The following is a 20,000-nucleotide window of genomic DNA, read 5'->3' on the forward strand; positions in this document are numbered from 1 at the left end:
CACCAGCGCCACACAGGCGCCCACGTCTTGGAATGCCAGGTGGAAGCCCTTCCTGTTCAGGTGGCCGATCTCACGAACCTCCGTGTTCAGCTTCATCTTCCTCTCTCCGAGGTCGCCCTGTGTGAAGCTCTCATCAGCAGCAATAGTGTCTATTTTAGTGTAGCGGTCCTCACGAGTCAAGCTGCCCAGGTCTTGGTCCGACTCTAAATACAGAAGGTTGAAGGTCTCCTTGCAGGTGCCAGCTACGCCGGGAATGCTATTGCAGTCCCGCAGGGTGAACTGAAGCTCCACAAAGATGCGCTGACCGCCGCGACGAGCCACCCATCCCGTCTGCAGCCAGTTATTCTGCTGGGTGGGTTCCATCACATTACACACCTGGTAGGTCCGGATGGGCTTGTACTTCTCATCCACACCACTGATCTCCTCCCACTGAGAGACGAAGGACAAAGAGACAACAGGACATTAGGAGACATAAATCACAAAAGAGCAACAAGATGAAAGAAAGAAAATCTGATTACAGACTCTGGAAAGCTTCATCATCATCATCATCACCATCATCACTATCATCATCACCATCATCACTATCATCATCGTCACTATTACCATCATCATCATCACCGCCATCACTATCATCATCACCACCATCACTATCATCATCATCACCGCCATCACCATCACCTCCATCATCACCACCATCACCACCATCACTATCATCATCACCACCATCACCACCATCACTATCATCATCACCACCATTCACCACCATCACTATCATCATCACCACCATCACCACCATCACTATCATCATCACCACCATTCACCACCATCACTATCATCATCACCACCATCACCACCATCACTATCATCATCACCACCATCACTATCATCATCACCACCATCACTATCATCATCACCACCATCACTATCATCATCGTCACTATTACCATCATCATCATCACCGCCAACACCATCACCTCCATCATCACCACCATCACCACCATCACTATCATCATCATCACCATCACCACCATCACTATCATCATCACCACATTCACCACCATCACTATCATCATCATCACCGCCATCACCATCACCTCCATCATCACCACCATCACCACCATCACTATCATCATCATCACCATCACCACCATCACTATCATCATCACCACCATCACCACCATCACTATCATCATCATCACCGCCATCACCATCACCTCCATCATCACCACCATCACCACCATCACTATCATCATCACCACCATCACCACCATCACCACCATCACTATCATCATCACCACCATTCACCACCATCACTATCATCATCACCACCATCACCACCATCACTATCATCATCACCACCATCACTATCATCATCACCACCATCACTATCATCATCACCACCATCACTATCATCATCGTCACTATTACCATCATCATCATCACCACCACCACCATCACCACAATCACTATCATCATCGTCACTATTACCATCATCATCATCACCACCACCACCATCACCACAATCACTATCATCATCGTCACTATTACCATCATCATCATCACCGCCATCACTATCATCATCACCACCATCACTATCATCATCATCACCGCCATCACCATCACCTCCATCATCACCACCATCACCACCATCACTATCATCATCACCACCATCACCACCATCACTATCATCATCACCACCATTCACCACCATCACTATCATCATCACCACCATCACCACCATCACTATCATCATCACCACCATCACTATCATCATCACCACCATCACTATCATCATCACCACCATCACTATCATCATCACCACCATCACTATCATCATCGTCACTATTACCATCATCATCATCACCGCCATCACCATCACCACCATCATCACCACCATCATCACCATCACTATCATCATCGTCACTATTACCATCATCATCATCACCACCATCACCATCACCACCATCACTATCATCATCATCACTATCATCATCACCACCATCACCATCACCACCATCATCACACCCATCACCATCACCACCATCACTATCATCATCACCATCATCACTATCATCACCGACACCAACATCACAATCATCACTATCATCATTGTCACTACTACCATCATCATCATCATCACCGCCATCACCATCACCACCATCACTATCATCATCACCATCATCATTGTCACTATTACCATCATTAGCATCATCACCGCCATCACCATCACCACCATCACTATCATCATCACCACCATCACTATCATCACCGACACCAACATCACCATCATCAATATCATCATTGTCACTATTACCATCATCATCATCACCACCACCACCACCACCATCACCACCATCACTATCATCATCACCATCATCATTGTCACTATTACCATCATTAGCATCATCACCGCCATCACCATCACCACCATCACTTTCATCATCACCAACATCACTATCATCATCACCACCATCATCATCGTCACTATTACCATCATCATCATCGTCATCATCATCATCATCATCACCGCCATCACCGTCACCACCACCATCACCACCATCACTATCATCATCACCATCATCATCACCATCACTATTATCATCGTCACTATTACCACCATCATCATCATCATCATCATCATCACCGCCATCACCATCATGATCACCACCACCATCACCACCATTCACCACCACCATCACCATCATCAATATCATCATCACTATCATCATTGTCAAAATTACCATCATCATCATCACCGCCATCACCATCACCACCATCACCAACATCACTATCATCATCAGCACCATCACCACCATCACTATAATCATCACCACCATCACTATCATCATCGTCACCATCATCATCATCATCATCATCATCATCATCACCACCATCACCATCATGATCACCACCACCAACACCACCATTCACCACCACCATCACTATCATCATCACTATCATAATCACCATCATCACCATGACTAGCATCATCGTCACTATTACCAGCACCATCATCATCATCATTACCGCCATCACCATCACCATCACCACCATCACCATCATGATCACCACCACCATCACCACCATTCACCACCACCATCACTATCATCAACACCATCATCACTATCATCATCGTCACTATTACCATCATCATCATCCCCGCCACCACCATCACTATCATCATCGTCACTATTACCATCATCATCATCATCACCGCCATCACCATCAACATCAACATCATCATTATAATCATCACCATCATCATCACCATCATCACCATCACTATCATTATTGTCATTATTATCATCATCACCATCACCATCACTATCATCATCATCATCACCATCAATATCAACATCATCATTATAATCATCACCATCATCATCACCATCACTATCATTATTGTCATTATTATCATCATCACCATCACCACCATCACCATCACTATCATCATCATCATCACCATCATCATCATCATCACCATCATCATCATCATCATCATCATCATCATCACCTTCATCATCACCATCATCATCATCATCATCATCACCACCATCATCACCATCACTATCATCATCGTCATTATTATCATCATCACCATCACCACCATCACCATCACTATCATCATCATCATCACTATTATCATCATCATCATCGCCATCATCACCATCGTCACTATCATCATCATCATCACTATTATCATCATCATCACCATCATCACCATCACCACCACCATCATCACTGTCACTATTATCATCATCATCATCATCACCTTCATCATCACCATCATCATCATCACCACCATCACCATCACTATCATCATCATCACTATTATCATCATCACCGTCACCACCATCACCATCACTATCATCATCATCATCATCACTATTATCATCATCATCATCGCCATCATCACCATCATCACTATCATCATCATCATCATCATCATCACTATTATCATCATCATCACCATCATCACCATCACCACCACCATCATCACTGTCACTATTATCATCATCATCATCACCTTCATCATCACCATCATCATCATCACCACCACCATCATCACCATCACTATCATCATCATCATTATTATCATCATCACCATCATCACCATCACCATCATTGCCATCACCACCACCATCATCACCATCATCATCATCATCATCATCATCATCATCATCATCACCACCATCATCACCATCACCATCATTGCCATTACCACCACCATCATCACTATCATCATCATCATCATCATCACCATCACCACCACTATCATTACCATCACTATCATCATCATCACTATTATCATCATCATCATCATCACCACCATCATCACTATCATCATCATCATTATTATCATCATCACCATCATTGCCATCACCACCACCATCATCACCATCATCATCATCACATCATCATCATCATCATCATCATCATCACCGCCATCATCACCATCACCACCACCATCATAACTATCATCATCATCATCATCATCATCAACTTCATCATCACCATCACCACCACTATCATTACCAACACTATCATCATCATCATCACTGTTATCATCATCATCATCATCATCATCACCACCATCATCACTATCATCATCATCATTATTATCATCATCACCATCATCACCATCATCATCATGACTATCATCATCGTCACTATTATCATCACCACCATCACCATCATTGCCATCACCACCACCATCATCACCATCATCATCATGACCATCATCATCGTCACTATTATCATCATCACCATCACCACCATCATCACTATCATCATCGTCACTATTGTCATCATCACCATCGTCACCACCATCATCACCATCATTGCCATCACCACCACCATCATCACCATCATCACTGCCATCATCACCATCATTGCCATCACCACAACCATCATCACCATCATCACTGCCATCATCACCATCACCACCACCACCACCATCATCACCATCATTATGATGACTATCATCATCAACATTATTATCATCATCACCATCACCACCATCACCATCACTATCATCATCATCACTATTATCATCATCATCATCACCGCCATCATCACCATCACCATCATTGCCATCACCACCACCATCATCACCATCATCATCATCATCATCATCATCATCATCATCATCATCATCATCACCTTCATCATCACCATCACCACCACTATTATTACCATTACTATCATCATCATCATCACTATTATCATCATCATCATCATCACTATTATCATCATCATCATCGCCATCATCACCATCGTCACTATCATCATCATCACTATTATCATCATCATCACCGTCACCACCACCATCATCACTGTCACTATTATCATCATCATCATCACCTTCATCATCACCATCATCATCATCAACACCACCATCATCACCATCACCATCATTGCCATCACCACCACCATCATCATCACCATCATCATCATCATCATCATCACCGCCATCATCACCATCACCATCATTGCCATCACCTTCATCATCACCATCACCACCACTATCATTACAATTACTATCATCATCATCACTATTATCATCATCATCACCATCATCACCGTCACCACCACCATCATCACTGTCACTATTATCATCATCATCATAACCTTCATCATCACCATCACCACCACCATCATCACCATCACTATCATCATCATCATTATTATCATCATCACCATCATCACCATCACCATCACCATCATTGCCATCACCACCACCATCATCACCATCATCATCATCATCACCGCCATCATCACCATCACCATCATTGCCATCACCACCACCATCATCACCATCATCATCATCATCATCATCACCTTCATCATCATCATCACCGCCATCATCACCATCACCATCATTGCCATCACCACCACCATCATCAACATCATCATCATCATCATCACCTTCATCATCACCATCACCACCACTATCATTACCATCACTATCATCATCATCATCACTATTATCATCATCATCACCATCATCACCGTCACTATTATCATCATCATCATCACCTTCATCATCACCATCATCATCATCACCACCACCATTATCACCATCACTATCATCATCATCATTATTATCATCATCACCATCATCACCACCATCACCATCATTGCCATCACCACCACCATCATCACTGCCATCATCAACATCACCATCACCATCATTGCCATCACCACCACCATCAGCACCATCATCATCATGACTTTCATCATTGTCACTATTGTCATCATCACCATCATCACCACCATCATCACCATCATTGCCATCACCACCATCATCATCACCATCATCACTGCCATCATCACCATCACCATCATTGCCATCACCACTACTATCATCACCATCATCACTGCCATCATCACCATCACCATCACCACCACCATCATCACCATCATCATGATGACTATCATCATCAACATTATTATCATCATCACCATCACCACCATCACCATCACTATCATCATCATCATCATCATCACTATTATCATCATCACCGTCACCACCATCACTATCATCATCATCACTATTATCATCATCATCACCGCCATCATCACCATTACCATCATCACCATCATCATCATCATGATAATCATCATCATCACCTTCATCATCACCATCACCACCACTATCATTACCATCACTATCATCATCATCATTATTATCATCATCACCATCATCACCACCATCACCACCATCATCACTATGATCATCACCATCACCACCATCATTATCATCATCACCATCATCACCATCATCATCATCATCACTATTATCATCACCATCATCACTATGATCACCATCATCACCACCATCATCATCATCGTCGTCACTATTATCATCATCACCGTCATCACCACCATCATCACCACCACCACCACCATCATCACCATCATCATCATCATCATCACTATTATCATCACCATCATCACCACCGTCATCATCATCATCGTCACTATTATCATCATCACCACCATCACCACCACCACCACCACCATCATCACTATCATCATCACCATAACCACCATCATTATCACCACCACCACCATCATCATCATCATCATCACTATCCCCATCGTCACTATTATCATCATCACATCATCACCACCATCATCATCATCGTCGTCACTATTATCATCATCACCAACATCACCACCACCATTACCACCACCACCACCACCATCATCACTATCATCATCACCATCACCACCATCATTATCACCATCATCATCATCATCATCATCATCACTATCCCCATCGTCACTATTATCATCATCACATCATCACCACCACCACCATCACCACCACCACCACCACCATCACTATCATCATCACCATCACCACCATCATTATCACCATCATCATCATCATCACAATCACCATCGTCACTATTATCATCATCACCACCATCACCACCACCATCACTATCATCACCACCACCATCATCACCATCACTATCATCATCATCATTATTATCATCATCACCATCATCACCATCACCATCATTGCCATCACCACCACCATCATCACCATCATCATCATCATCATCATCATCATCATCACCACCATCATCACCATCACCATCATTGCCATTACCACCACCATCATCACTATCATCATCATCATCATCATCACCATCACCACCACTATCATTACCATCACTATCATCATCATCACTATTATCATCATCATCATCATCATCACCACCATCATCACTATCATCATCATCATTATTATCATCATCACCATCATTGCCATCACCACCACCATCATCACCATCATCATCATCACATCATCATCATCATCATCATCATCATCATCACCGCCATCATCACCATCACCACCACCATCATAACTATCATCATCATCATCATCATCAACTTCATCATCACCATCACCACCACTATCATTACCAACACTATCATCATCATCATCACTGTTATCATCATCATCATCATCATCATCACCACCATCATCACTATCATCATCATCATTATTATCATCATCACCATCATCACCACCATCACCATCATTGCCATCACCACCACCATCATCACCATCATCATCATGACTATCATCATCGTCACTATTATCATCATCACCATCACCACCATCATCACTATCATCATCGTCACTATTGTCATCATCACCATCGACACCACCATCATCACCATCATTGCCATCACCACCACCATCATCACCATCATCACCATCATCACTGCCATCATCACCATCATTGCCATCACCACAACCATCATCACCATCATCACTGCCATCATCACCATCACCACCACCACCACCATCATCACCATCATTATGATGACTATCATCATCAACATTATTATCATCATCACCATCACCACCATCACCATCACTATCATCATCATCACTATTATCATCATCATCATCACCGCCATCATCACCATCACCATCATTGCCATCACCACCACCATCATCACCATCATCATCATCATCATCATCATCATCATCATCATCATCATCATCATCATCACCTTCATCATCACCATCACCACCACTATTATTACCATTACTATCATCATCATCATCACTATTATCATCATCATCATCATCACTATTATCATCATCATCATCATCGCCATCATCACCATCGTCACTATCATCATCATCACTATTATCATCATCATCACCGTCACCACCACCATCATCACTGTCACTATTATCATCATCATCATCACCTTCATCATCACCATCATCATCATCAACACCACCATCATCACCATCACCATCATTGCCATCACCACCACCATCATCATCACCATCATCATCATCATCCTCACCGCCATCATCACCATCACCATCATTGCCATCACCTTCATCATCACCATCACCACCACTATCATTACAATTACTATCATCATCATCACTATTATCATCATCATCACCATCATCACCGTCACCACCACCATCATCACTGTCACTATTATCATCATCATCATAACCTTCATCATCACCATCACCACCACCATCATCACCATCACTATCATCATCATCATTATTATCATCATCACCATCATCACCATCACCATCACCATCATTGCCATCACCACCACCATCATCACCATCATCATCATCATCACCGCCATCATCACATCACCATCATTGCCATCACCACCACCATCATCACCATCATCATCATCATCATCATCACCTTCATCATCATCATCACCACCATCATCACCATCACCATCATTGCCATCACCACCACCATCATCAACATCATCATCATCATCATCACCTTCATCATCACCATCACCACCACTATCATTACCATCACTATCATCATCATCATCACTATTATCATCATCATCACCATCATCACCGTCACTATTATCATCATCATCATCACCTTCATCATCACCATCATCATCATCACCACCACCATTATCACCATCACTATCATCATCATCATTATTATCATCATCACCATCATCACCACCATCACCATCATTGCCATCACCACCACCATCATCACTGCCATCATCAACATCATCATCACCATCATTGCCATCACCACCACCATCAGCACCATCATCATCATGACTTTCATCATTGTCACTATTGTCATCATCACCATCATCACCACCATCATCACCATCATTGCCATCACCACCATCATCATCACCATCATCACTGCCATCATCACCATCACCATCATTGCCATCACCACTACTATCATCACCATCATCACTGCCATCATCACCATCACCATCACCACCACCATCATCACCATCATCATGATGACTATCATCATCAACATTATTATCATCATCACCATCACCACCATCACCATCACTATCATCATCATCATCATCATCACTATTATCATCATCACCGTCACCACCATCACTATCATCATCATCACTATTATCATCATCATCACCGCCATCATCACCATTACCATCATCACCATCATCATCATCATGATAATCATCATCATCACCTTCATCATCACCATCACCACCACTATCATTACCATCACTATCATCATCATCATTATTATCATCATCACCATCATCACCACCATCACCACCATCATCACTATGATCATCACCATCACCACCATCATTATCATCATCACCATCATCACCATCATCATCATCATCACTATTATCATCACCATCATCACTATGATCACCATCATCACCACCATCATCATCATCGTCATCACTATTATCATCATCACCGTCATCACCACCATCATCACCACCACCACCACCATCATCACCATCATCATCATCATCATCACTATTATCATCACCATCATCACCACCGTCATCATCATCATCGTCACTATTATCATCATCACCACCATCACCACCACCACCACCACCATCATCACTATCATCATCACCATAACCACCATCATTATCACCACCACCATCATCATCATCATCATCATCACTATCCCCATCGTCACTATTATCATCATCACATCATCACCACCATCATCATCATCGTCGTCACTATTATCATCATCACCAACATCACCACCACCATTACCACCACCACCACCACCATCATCACTATCATCATCACCATCACCACCATCATTATCACCATCATCATCATCATCATCATCATCACTATCCCCATCGTCACTATTATCATCATCACATCATCACCACCACCACCATCACCACCACCACCACCATCATCACTATCATCATCACCATCACCACCATCATTATCACCATCATCATCATCATCACAATCACCATCGTCACTATTATCATCATCACCACCATCACCACCACCATCACTATCATCACCACTATCATCGTCACCACTATCACCACCACCACCATCATCACTACCATCATCACCACCACCACCATCACCACCACCACCACCATCATCACTATCATCATCACCACTATCATCACCACCACCATCATCACTATCATCATCACCATCACCACCATCATTATCACCATCATCATCATCATCACAATCACCATCGTCACTATTATCATCATCACCATCATCACCACCACCATCACTATCATCACCACCATCATCATCTGTTTTAGTGTTGTTTTATGTTTTAAATATCTAATAAATATTACATTTTCAATCAAAACAAGAATATCAGATTATATTAAAAATACATTTTTGGTTTCACAGGAAACAAATTACCAAGAATTCTAATTTTTCTGATTAAAACATTTTATCTTATTTAAAAGCAAGAAGCTGGCTTCAGTCCAAGCATATGTCATGGAGATGTAGGCAGGGGACACTCAGGACTCCAGAAACTTCCTACGGAAGTGAACACGCGTGTAACATGGTTGTGCTGCTTCGGAGCTTCTGTTCCTGTAAATATCCAAATGTTCATTCAACAGCTCAAAGAGCCTGTTACTGCCAGAATCTCATGTCCTCCATCTGTTGTGGTTGGACAAACAGGAACCGTGAAAATGTCACTGTTATTAAAAAAGCCATCATTCTGCATAAATAATCATGTCTGAATGTACCTGATCTGTGAGAGGATCAGAGAGACAAAGAGGAAGACTCAGCTGTTCGTTGTTTATTAAGTATTAATGTTGGATTTAACCCGACTTTCTTCTGTAATCCAAATGTTTCCTCTCCAACTTCTTTCCTTATCTCTAATTACTAGTCATAAGAAATTAGAACTAATTTTATTTTTATTAGAATTATTTGTTCAAAAGGAAGTTTTTCCATGTTCATGAAGTCCTGCTTATCTCAAACATTATTCTGTTTCAGTTTCAGTTATTTGAATACAAACTCCGTAAGTTCCCATGAAGGCAGATTTTCCTCCTCTTGATTTATTTTAGTTCCAGAATGAAGTGAAAACAAGAATAAAACTGTTCCAACAGACGGGGGATCTGAATTACTGAGAAACAAACTCATCCTTCATCCAAACAGAAACAGCAGGCGGTGAAAGTGATTATCGGTGATGATGAGGTGATAAACTCCGGTCAAAGAGGACGTGATGCGTTTCCTCTGAGGCTGGAAGGTGGATCAGAACATCCGTCTCCGCTTTATCTGAGCATGTGGCCCAGAAACGGCTACAGCTGACAGTGATGCAGAAAACCACACCAGCACCAGTTCCACACATGCTCCTCCAATACAGGTGTGTGTGTGTGTGTGCGTGCGCGTGTGCGTGTGCGTGTGTGTGCGTGTGCGTGTGCGCGTGTGTGTGTGTGTGTGTGCGTGTGCGTGTGTGCGTGTGTGCGTGTGTGTGTGCGTGTGCGTGTGCGTGTGCGTGTGCGTGTGCGTGTGTGTGCGTGCGTGCGTGCGTGTGCGTGTGCGTGTGTGTGTGTGTGTGCGTGCGTGCGCGTGCGTGTGTGTGTGTGTGTGTGTGTGTGTGTGTGTGCGTGTGTGTGTGTGTGTGTCAGGGGGAGGTGTGTGACAAACTGTTATGGCGCTGGGCCATTCTTTTAAAAAGACCATTCGTCTCAGAACTATAACTTATCACAAACGATATCGATCGACACAAAGGGCCCATTTATCTAAGGCAGCATGTCAGTGTGGCGGGTCTGGACCTGCGGTATCTCAGCCCGGATTAACGGCATCGATTAATGTAATGATGAGCTCTGAAGACGAGAGTCCAGCTGTAGAGAGGAGCTAAAAGAACAAAGAAGCAACACTTACGCCATTCGGGGGATACGAGGTCCAGCCCAGCTCTGCCTGAGTCTCTTTAGAATTCAGCAGAACCACTGCACGAAAACAAACAGAGGTCAAAGGTTAGGACTCAGTGGGAGGGATCAAATAAGCTGTTTGTTCTATAATGTTGCTACAAGAAAAGCCGTCTGAAGCACGGACAGAGAACCAGAACCTGATAAAGATGTTTCAGAACCACGGACAGAAAAACAGAACCAGATAATGTTTCAGAACCACGGACAGAGAACCAGATCCAGATAAAGATGTTTCAGAACCACAGACAGAGAAACAGAATGAGCTGCCAATGTTTCAGAACCACGGACAGAGAAACTGAACCAGATTCTGTTTCAGAACCACGGACAGAGAAACTGAAAAGAATGTTTCAGGGCCACGGACAGAGACTTAATGAGAATTAAATGTTCATAAATTGCTAAAAGCTGCTGAACTAAACTGAACCAAAGCAGCTTAACTTGTTGTTTTTCTTGTCAGAACAACAAAGATCGCCCATCTAACTCAGCTCCTCTTTATCTGGTGGAGGTGAGCTAAATAACACAGCTTTAACTGACTATGTAAACATGTCCAGAGCGGCTCTGAAGTAGAGCAGCTTATCTAATCGGACAGCTGACTGATTTATCCTCTGTGCCAATTGATTTAAATACACGTGCCTGACAGATGCAGTAACATAAGCATGATATTAAATTGAAAGAACAAAAATCTAAGTAAAAGAATTCAGAACAACACAGCTGAAGGTGTTCAGTCATTTTCTGTTTAGGTCTGACTGAAGAGATGAAAACAGGAACACACACTGACGTAAATGTGGTGAGTTCAACCGTGTGACGTGTTTGCGTCGTTTCAACGAGTCACACTGACTAGTGACTAGTGAGTCAGGGTGGGGGTGGGGTCATACAAACCATTGCCACTAGCAGATCTTCTAATTTTCATCTCCTAGTAAATCGTTGGAATTACTCGGGTGTGTTTGCCTGTTCCTCAGATCAATATTTAAACATGAAACTATTGCTCTAGTTTGAAGCTTCAATGCAGGAATAAATCTGATAAATCACATTTCAGTTTATTGAATTCTGTAAAATTAAGACTCGGTGGTTTTATTTCTCCATGAGTGTTAATAAACCCAGCAGAACCAACCAGAACCCAGCAGGAATGCTGTTGGTGATCATCGGCACATTCGTCTTAATCCGTAAACTAATGTCCACATCTGTAACGACATATGGTGGAGCTCATTAGGAAATACTGCTGATCCAAGGCCAGGTTCATCACACTGCAGGCAAAAGCGCATCACTTGTGATTTTTTCTACCCTCAAATGTGACCCAAATCTGGTTTTTATGACAGTCTGAACAGCACAGAACCGATGTTTTCAGTGGTCCGTGCTGATGTTCCAGAGGAGAAGCGCCGACAGAAGGATTCAGAGGACTGTCTGGACATCCTGTTTGGTTATACAGGAGAGCCTGAGGAGGGGAGCAGGAGGTGCCTAACCCTAACCCTAACCCGGGCCAAGCGTGGGGGGGGGGGGGGGGGGTCGTCTCTGTGAACAAAGTTATTATTGGAATATTTTGGGTGAATGACAAATTAGGCAGAAGGTGGGAATAAGGAGTAAGCGAGTTTTAGACAGTTTCCAGCTCTAGACGGGAGACTTGGCAGCCGTGATCCTGATCAGGAGGATGGACTGTCAGTGAAGGCTTCCACGTCACAACGAGCCCTACAGGTTAACAACTGTACGTTTGGATAAAAGCCAGATACATAAACACCCGTCACAACTCCGACTCCACTGAGCGTGACTGGCTGTCTTCTGCTCATGCGGCTCGCTTTGGGGCCGTGGAGCCTTCACACTGGAGAGTCTGTCGTGTTTCAGTCATGGTGTGAACGTAGCCGAAGACTCAGCCACGCTGCACCTCCTCCCAGCCAGGCTGTGGCTCATTTCTTGGCTGAGTTGCACCTCCTCCCTCCCACACAAACACAGCTAGCTGCAGCCTGATTAACACACTCAGAGGTGCGACTCCCAGACAAAGAACACAGACCGTTTCACTCCATGACCGTCCAGATCTTTAAGTTCTGGATCAACTTGTGCAGCTTAGAAACAGCTCATTGTTCTGTTGGAGAGGCGGGTTTCTGGGACAGTTTGAGTCTTAGTGGAGACCTGCTGTGAGGTGACAAATATTCTTCAGTGTTAGCTGTTGGGACACACGGTCGTCCCTGTGAGACGGCAACAAAAACCTCCACAGAGTGACTCACGCTGAGGAGAAAGGAGGTGAGTCAGAAACTGAAATCTCACTGACTCATGTTCCAACAAGACGGCTCAGAGAGGATCATCCACCAGAGAAGTTCGAGTGTCACAATAAACCCGTCAGTCCTCTCACTGAACTTTTCTAACTGGACAAGGTCAGAGATGCTATCAGGCCTTCCAACAGGAGGCGGCGAGGAGAGCTCCTTCTTCTCACTTGAAAGGAAGCTGCAGCAGCCCAGGAACCAGGAGGATCCTTTAAACACTCAACTTTTGGGTTAACACCAGCGGGGAGCCACAGCTCGGCTCTGTGGTGAGCTGATAACACGGAGGCATTTGGAGAAGATTAGAGAGGAAGGAGGCAGGAGAGAGAGAGACAGAGAAAATAATCAGAGGAGGAGGCTGAAGAGGAGAAACCGCCAACATGAAAGGGAGACGTGAAATAAAGGAGCTGCCATGGGAGAGCAAGAAAAGAAAGGAGAGAAACAAGAAGATGAAGAGCAAAAACATGAATTCACAGCGGGATCAGTCAGTCAGAGACTCAGAGGCCAAAGCCGGCGCTGTGATCACACTTTGAATACGTAAATCCCCTAATCACGCCTGTTTAAACAGCCTAATGGGTCTGCTGGGAGGAATGGAACAGACGAGCAGGTGAAGGAGGGGTCACAGAACGAGAAACATAGTCCTCATGCGTGAGGAGCAACCTCAAACCACCACATCAGGTCCAATTCAAACGTCTTTCATGGAGAATCAGTGAAGCCACGGCATCGAAGTCCTCGCTTGTTTCTGCTTCTCATCAGCTGGTTCAGATTAAATCCAGCCAGTCAGCAGGTGGCGCTGTAGAGCAACACTCAGCTTTCATACCATCCATCCCTGACTTCCATCTCAGGTGGATCTTCTGATGTTCACAGAATTACTGGAAACACTCGCTTTTATCCTCCTATCAAAGGTCGGATCGGGTAGGAGAGGAGACCCGCTCCTTCTGTGTTAAAGAGAAGGAATCAGAAATCCAGGAGGAACCAGGGGGAACCAGGAAGGAGCAGGATGGAGAACATGGAATCAGGAGGAACCAGGAAGGAGCAGCAGCCCGAGCTTCGAGTGAAACCAGAGGACTTGTTCTGGTTCTGCCAACAAGCTGACGATGAAGATAAAGAAATCAAATTCTTTCTTCTCTTGGTTCTGATGTATTACTAAAGCGGGGTGAAGCGAGGTCCATCTGGGCCAAACTGAACCAGATAAAGGTCCTCTTCTCTGAGGAACCAGAACCCGAGACCCACTGACCTATGGCCTGGCAGGTTCAGAACCACCGATTTGGATCCTTAAATTCAACAACAGCATGAAGCCGAGAACCAGGACCCTGAAAGGACCGGATCTGGGTTCGGGTGAAACGTCTCTCCAGATCAGTCAGCATCTGATTACGGTCCCGCTGCTGCCTGGTTCTGGACTGGGACCGCTTAAAGGGTCTGGGTTCTAGACCAGGACCGCATAGACCCAGCAGAACCACCAGAAAATATTAAATGTCTGCATGTTTTTATTAGTGGGTTTTTGTCCTGGTAAAGGAAACTGTTTCATGAAGGAACCGACATGATCAGAACCAGAACCAGAACCAGAACCTGCTCACCTTTGTATTGAACTTAGTCGGTAAACATGATTTTCTTCTGACAGCTGATGACTAATCAGTCAGGAATCTGCTGCAGATCCAACAACGTCCCAGGACTGAACTTCCCAAAGGAAGACATGAAAACCTGGAATGTTGCATCAACGGCATCAGCTGATCTCCGGAGAGGGAACTCGTTCCACCCTGGAACATGACCGGGAAGCCTGCTGCAGGCTGCTGGGACTTACGGGTTCCTCCAGAACTCGGGAGCAGAGTGGGAGTAAGGGACCGACGCATGGGGAATGTTTCAGGACTTGGCTGCTGGGAACACAGAGCTGACGTACAGTCAGACACAAACAACAACAACAACAACAACGATGCTGCAGGACAGATACAAAGGATAAACACACACACACACACACTCATGCACACACACACACACTCATGCACACACACACACACACACACACACACACACACACACACACTCATGCACACACACACACACACACACACACACACACACTCATGCACACACACACACACACACACTCATGCACACACACACACACACACACACACACTCATGCACACACACACAGATACACACACACACACACACACACACAAATGCAGTGTTCTGCATGTGTGTGTGTGTGTGTGTGTGCATGAGTGTGTGTGTGTGTGTGTGTGTGTGTGTGTGTGTGTGTGTGTGTGTGTGTGTGTGTGTGTGTGTGTGTGTGTGTGTGTGTGTGTGTGTGTGTGTGTCTCAGGAAGAGAAAGAGCTCCCATTACAGCCAGACCTTCTTCTGAGGCAGAAGCTTGAAGGCAAACATGATAGATCTCACTGATTTTCCTGCAGACGGGAACAGGAGGGAAGGAAAGAGCTGGAAGCTGCCGGCATCTTTTCCAGGATCAAGCTTCAGAGAATAGTTAGTGTAAATATGAAGAGAGAACACGTATGAAACATGTAACAAGCTGCGGGTGCCCGACACGGGCGATTAAAGCAAAGCAACAAGTAACAACAGAAGAAAAGACGACCCAACGCAGGAAACCAGAGAAGAGCGAGCCAGAACCGGTGACGACCCTTCCATTCACCAAAGGCACGACAGAAAACATTACAACAGCATGACACACCAGCAGAACCGTGTATGGCCTTTAGGAGGACTGCTGCACCCGAAGGACAAGACCTCATCAGGATGTGGAGTCACATAGAAATCCCAACCGGACGCACCTCTACACACCACCATTAGCACAGAGACAGGAGCGTGAGCAGGAAACATGTCAAGGACACACGAGAGCAGCGAAACAGGAAGCAGAATAAGAAACCAGCCCTAACAGGCCGCTGCAGAGAAACCCGTATGAAGGACTGGGTCAGCCCACGGGCCATGAACGCAGAACAGCTAGAGATGATGTAAGAAGCTGCTGAAACACGGAGGCGTGGACCCAGGACCATGGACAGGGACCACGGAGTCTACACGCTGGACCACTCATGGGACACTGATCAGCGGAGAGGGCCACATCGTCCTCTGCTGCCCGCGGATAAAAGGAAGTGACGCCACCAGGGGCGGATTTAGGACTGAAGAAGATCCGGGGATTAACACACACACACCCTTACATCCATCTACACGCACACACACACGTGACACGCTAGTCAACATCATATATATATGTCTTGTACCACATCATTTTTAATCTGAAGCTACATATTCAGCATATTCAGGACAGAGTATTGTTCCTGTTAGTGTTTAGTGTGAGATGATAGTAAATATTCCCGCTCTTTCTCCAACAACTTTACCTGATAAGCTAACTTTAGGCAAACCAGCAGCACAACAAATATTTTCTAATAAGACTCACAAACCTGAGTCAGCACCAGTCTCATCAAAGCTGGGGTTCTGTCGCCGTACTTCTGGTCTAAAACACGTCCTTATGTCCATCTTCACTCATGTGTTTCAGGCAGAGTGTAGAAGAAGCCGGCTGCTGAAGGGCTTCTTCTTCAGTGGTGGAGGCTCAGGCAGGCTGTATACAAACTACTGCCAGCTGCGCCCTCTCTGTTGGACTTTGGTACTGCATGTTACTTCCACGTTTCAGATCCGGGCTTTTCATAAAACATCCGGGGCTTGAGCCCAAGTAGCCGGGCCTAACGCCGCCCCTGGACGCCACCAGCATCCGGCGGTTACCCTGACGAAGACGGCAGTGACATCGGCAAAGGTAAAATGAGCCGTCATCACACCGTGCACGGCTCTAGAGTGAGACATATACGTGAAAAAGTCTGCATGAGTATTTTTAAACGTAGCACTGGTGCGACATCTTTTCAAGTTACTTTCCTCCAGAACTTTGCTGAACCATGGCCAGCTGCTTTCTACCGGCTCACAGCAGGAGCTGTGGAGGAGACCAGGAAGCAGCCAAGGCACAGAGACGGTCCCAATCTGGCATGAAAAGAGTAACTACGGGCAGACTAGCTGATGCTAGCCGGTAGCAGGGTTCTGAAAAACACGATGGTTGTGGAACAAGAACGTCTAAACTCTACAAGCAGCAGAAAAGTCTCCATCATCCTGTTTCTTCTTGGCCGTCTGCAGCGCAGACGCCGCGCTGCTGCTTCCAGTCTGCTCCATACGCCACCGCAGGAATACGGCAAGCCACTGTAGCATTTAATGCAGAAACGTGTCACTCCTCAAACATAACCTAAAACAGATTATTGCTGACCTGTACATGATAGACATGTCACCGTTACATCATAGTAGGAATTAAATATCCTCAGCAGTTCCAGTAGCGCTGAACATGCTAACGGAGTCCACTAGATTCTACGGTCGTGGTTTAACGGGACACGTTTACATGTTCCTCTGATGAAGATGAGCGATATTCATACAAACCTAACATGGTACTGAGATGTGGGTCAGATGTGTCCAACTATAAATATCAGACAGGAAACAGGGAACTCAACAACCCAAATTTAATACATATTACAGGACGCCTAAGCCCCGCCCACCTGCTTCCGCATCACGGGTCCTCAGAAGAATGAAAAACACGAATGCAAGTCAACGGGGCTAAAAACGCCATTCCACACCTGATGTCCGTGAATTTTAAAACACATTTTGATACCAAGAACGCGTTTATTTTCTAACGGGGGAACGATATTTTAGGTGTTGTGTGAAAATAAGTCCAGGACTACAAACGCTTCACCAGAGTGACGTCATCGAACCAGACACGGAGAAACCGAGGGAAAAGGCTGGAAGTTCAGCAAACTCCCCACAGGAGGAAAGAACCACCATGAATCTGGTCATGTGGTGAGTAGCAGCTACGCTAGGGGGGAGGAGCCTATGTGGTGATGTCACATATGCAATGTACCGATTCCTGGTGTGTAGTCACGCTAATTATGAACTTTTACAAGCTGATAAATCTAAAAGTCCGTGACTGGCGTGGTGGAAACCCCATCAGTACTTTTCATCTACGGTACAGTACAGCGTGGGAGATCCAG

At 44.7% G+C, this 20,000-nt stretch overlaps 1 protein-coding gene across 1 annotated transcript in view; it reads right to left on the reverse strand.

Moving 5' to 3' along the window:
* LOC107394959 (ephrin type-A receptor 7) overlaps positions 1 to 20,000 on the reverse strand; it is a 103,616-nt gene that overhangs the window by 64,369 nt on the left and 19,247 nt on the right. The window contains exons 2-3 of the mRNA XM_070547328.1: positions 12,680 to 12,744; positions 1 to 429 (exon numbers count right to left, since the gene is read on the reverse strand). The exon at positions 1 to 429 is cut by the window's left edge and continues 244 nt beyond it. Of these exons, the coding sequence (XP_070403429.1) occupies positions 1 to 429; positions 12,680 to 12,744 (494 nt within the window). The remainder of the gene's footprint in view (positions 430 to 12,679; positions 12,745 to 20,000) is intronic.

Source organism: Nothobranchius furzeri, chromosome 19 (assembly GCF_043380555.1).
Source record: "Nothobranchius furzeri strain GRZ-AD chromosome 19, NfurGRZ-RIMD1, whole genome shotgun sequence".
In the NCBI taxonomy this organism is placed as follows: domain Eukaryota; kingdom Metazoa; phylum Chordata; class Actinopteri; order Cyprinodontiformes; family Nothobranchiidae; genus Nothobranchius; species Nothobranchius furzeri.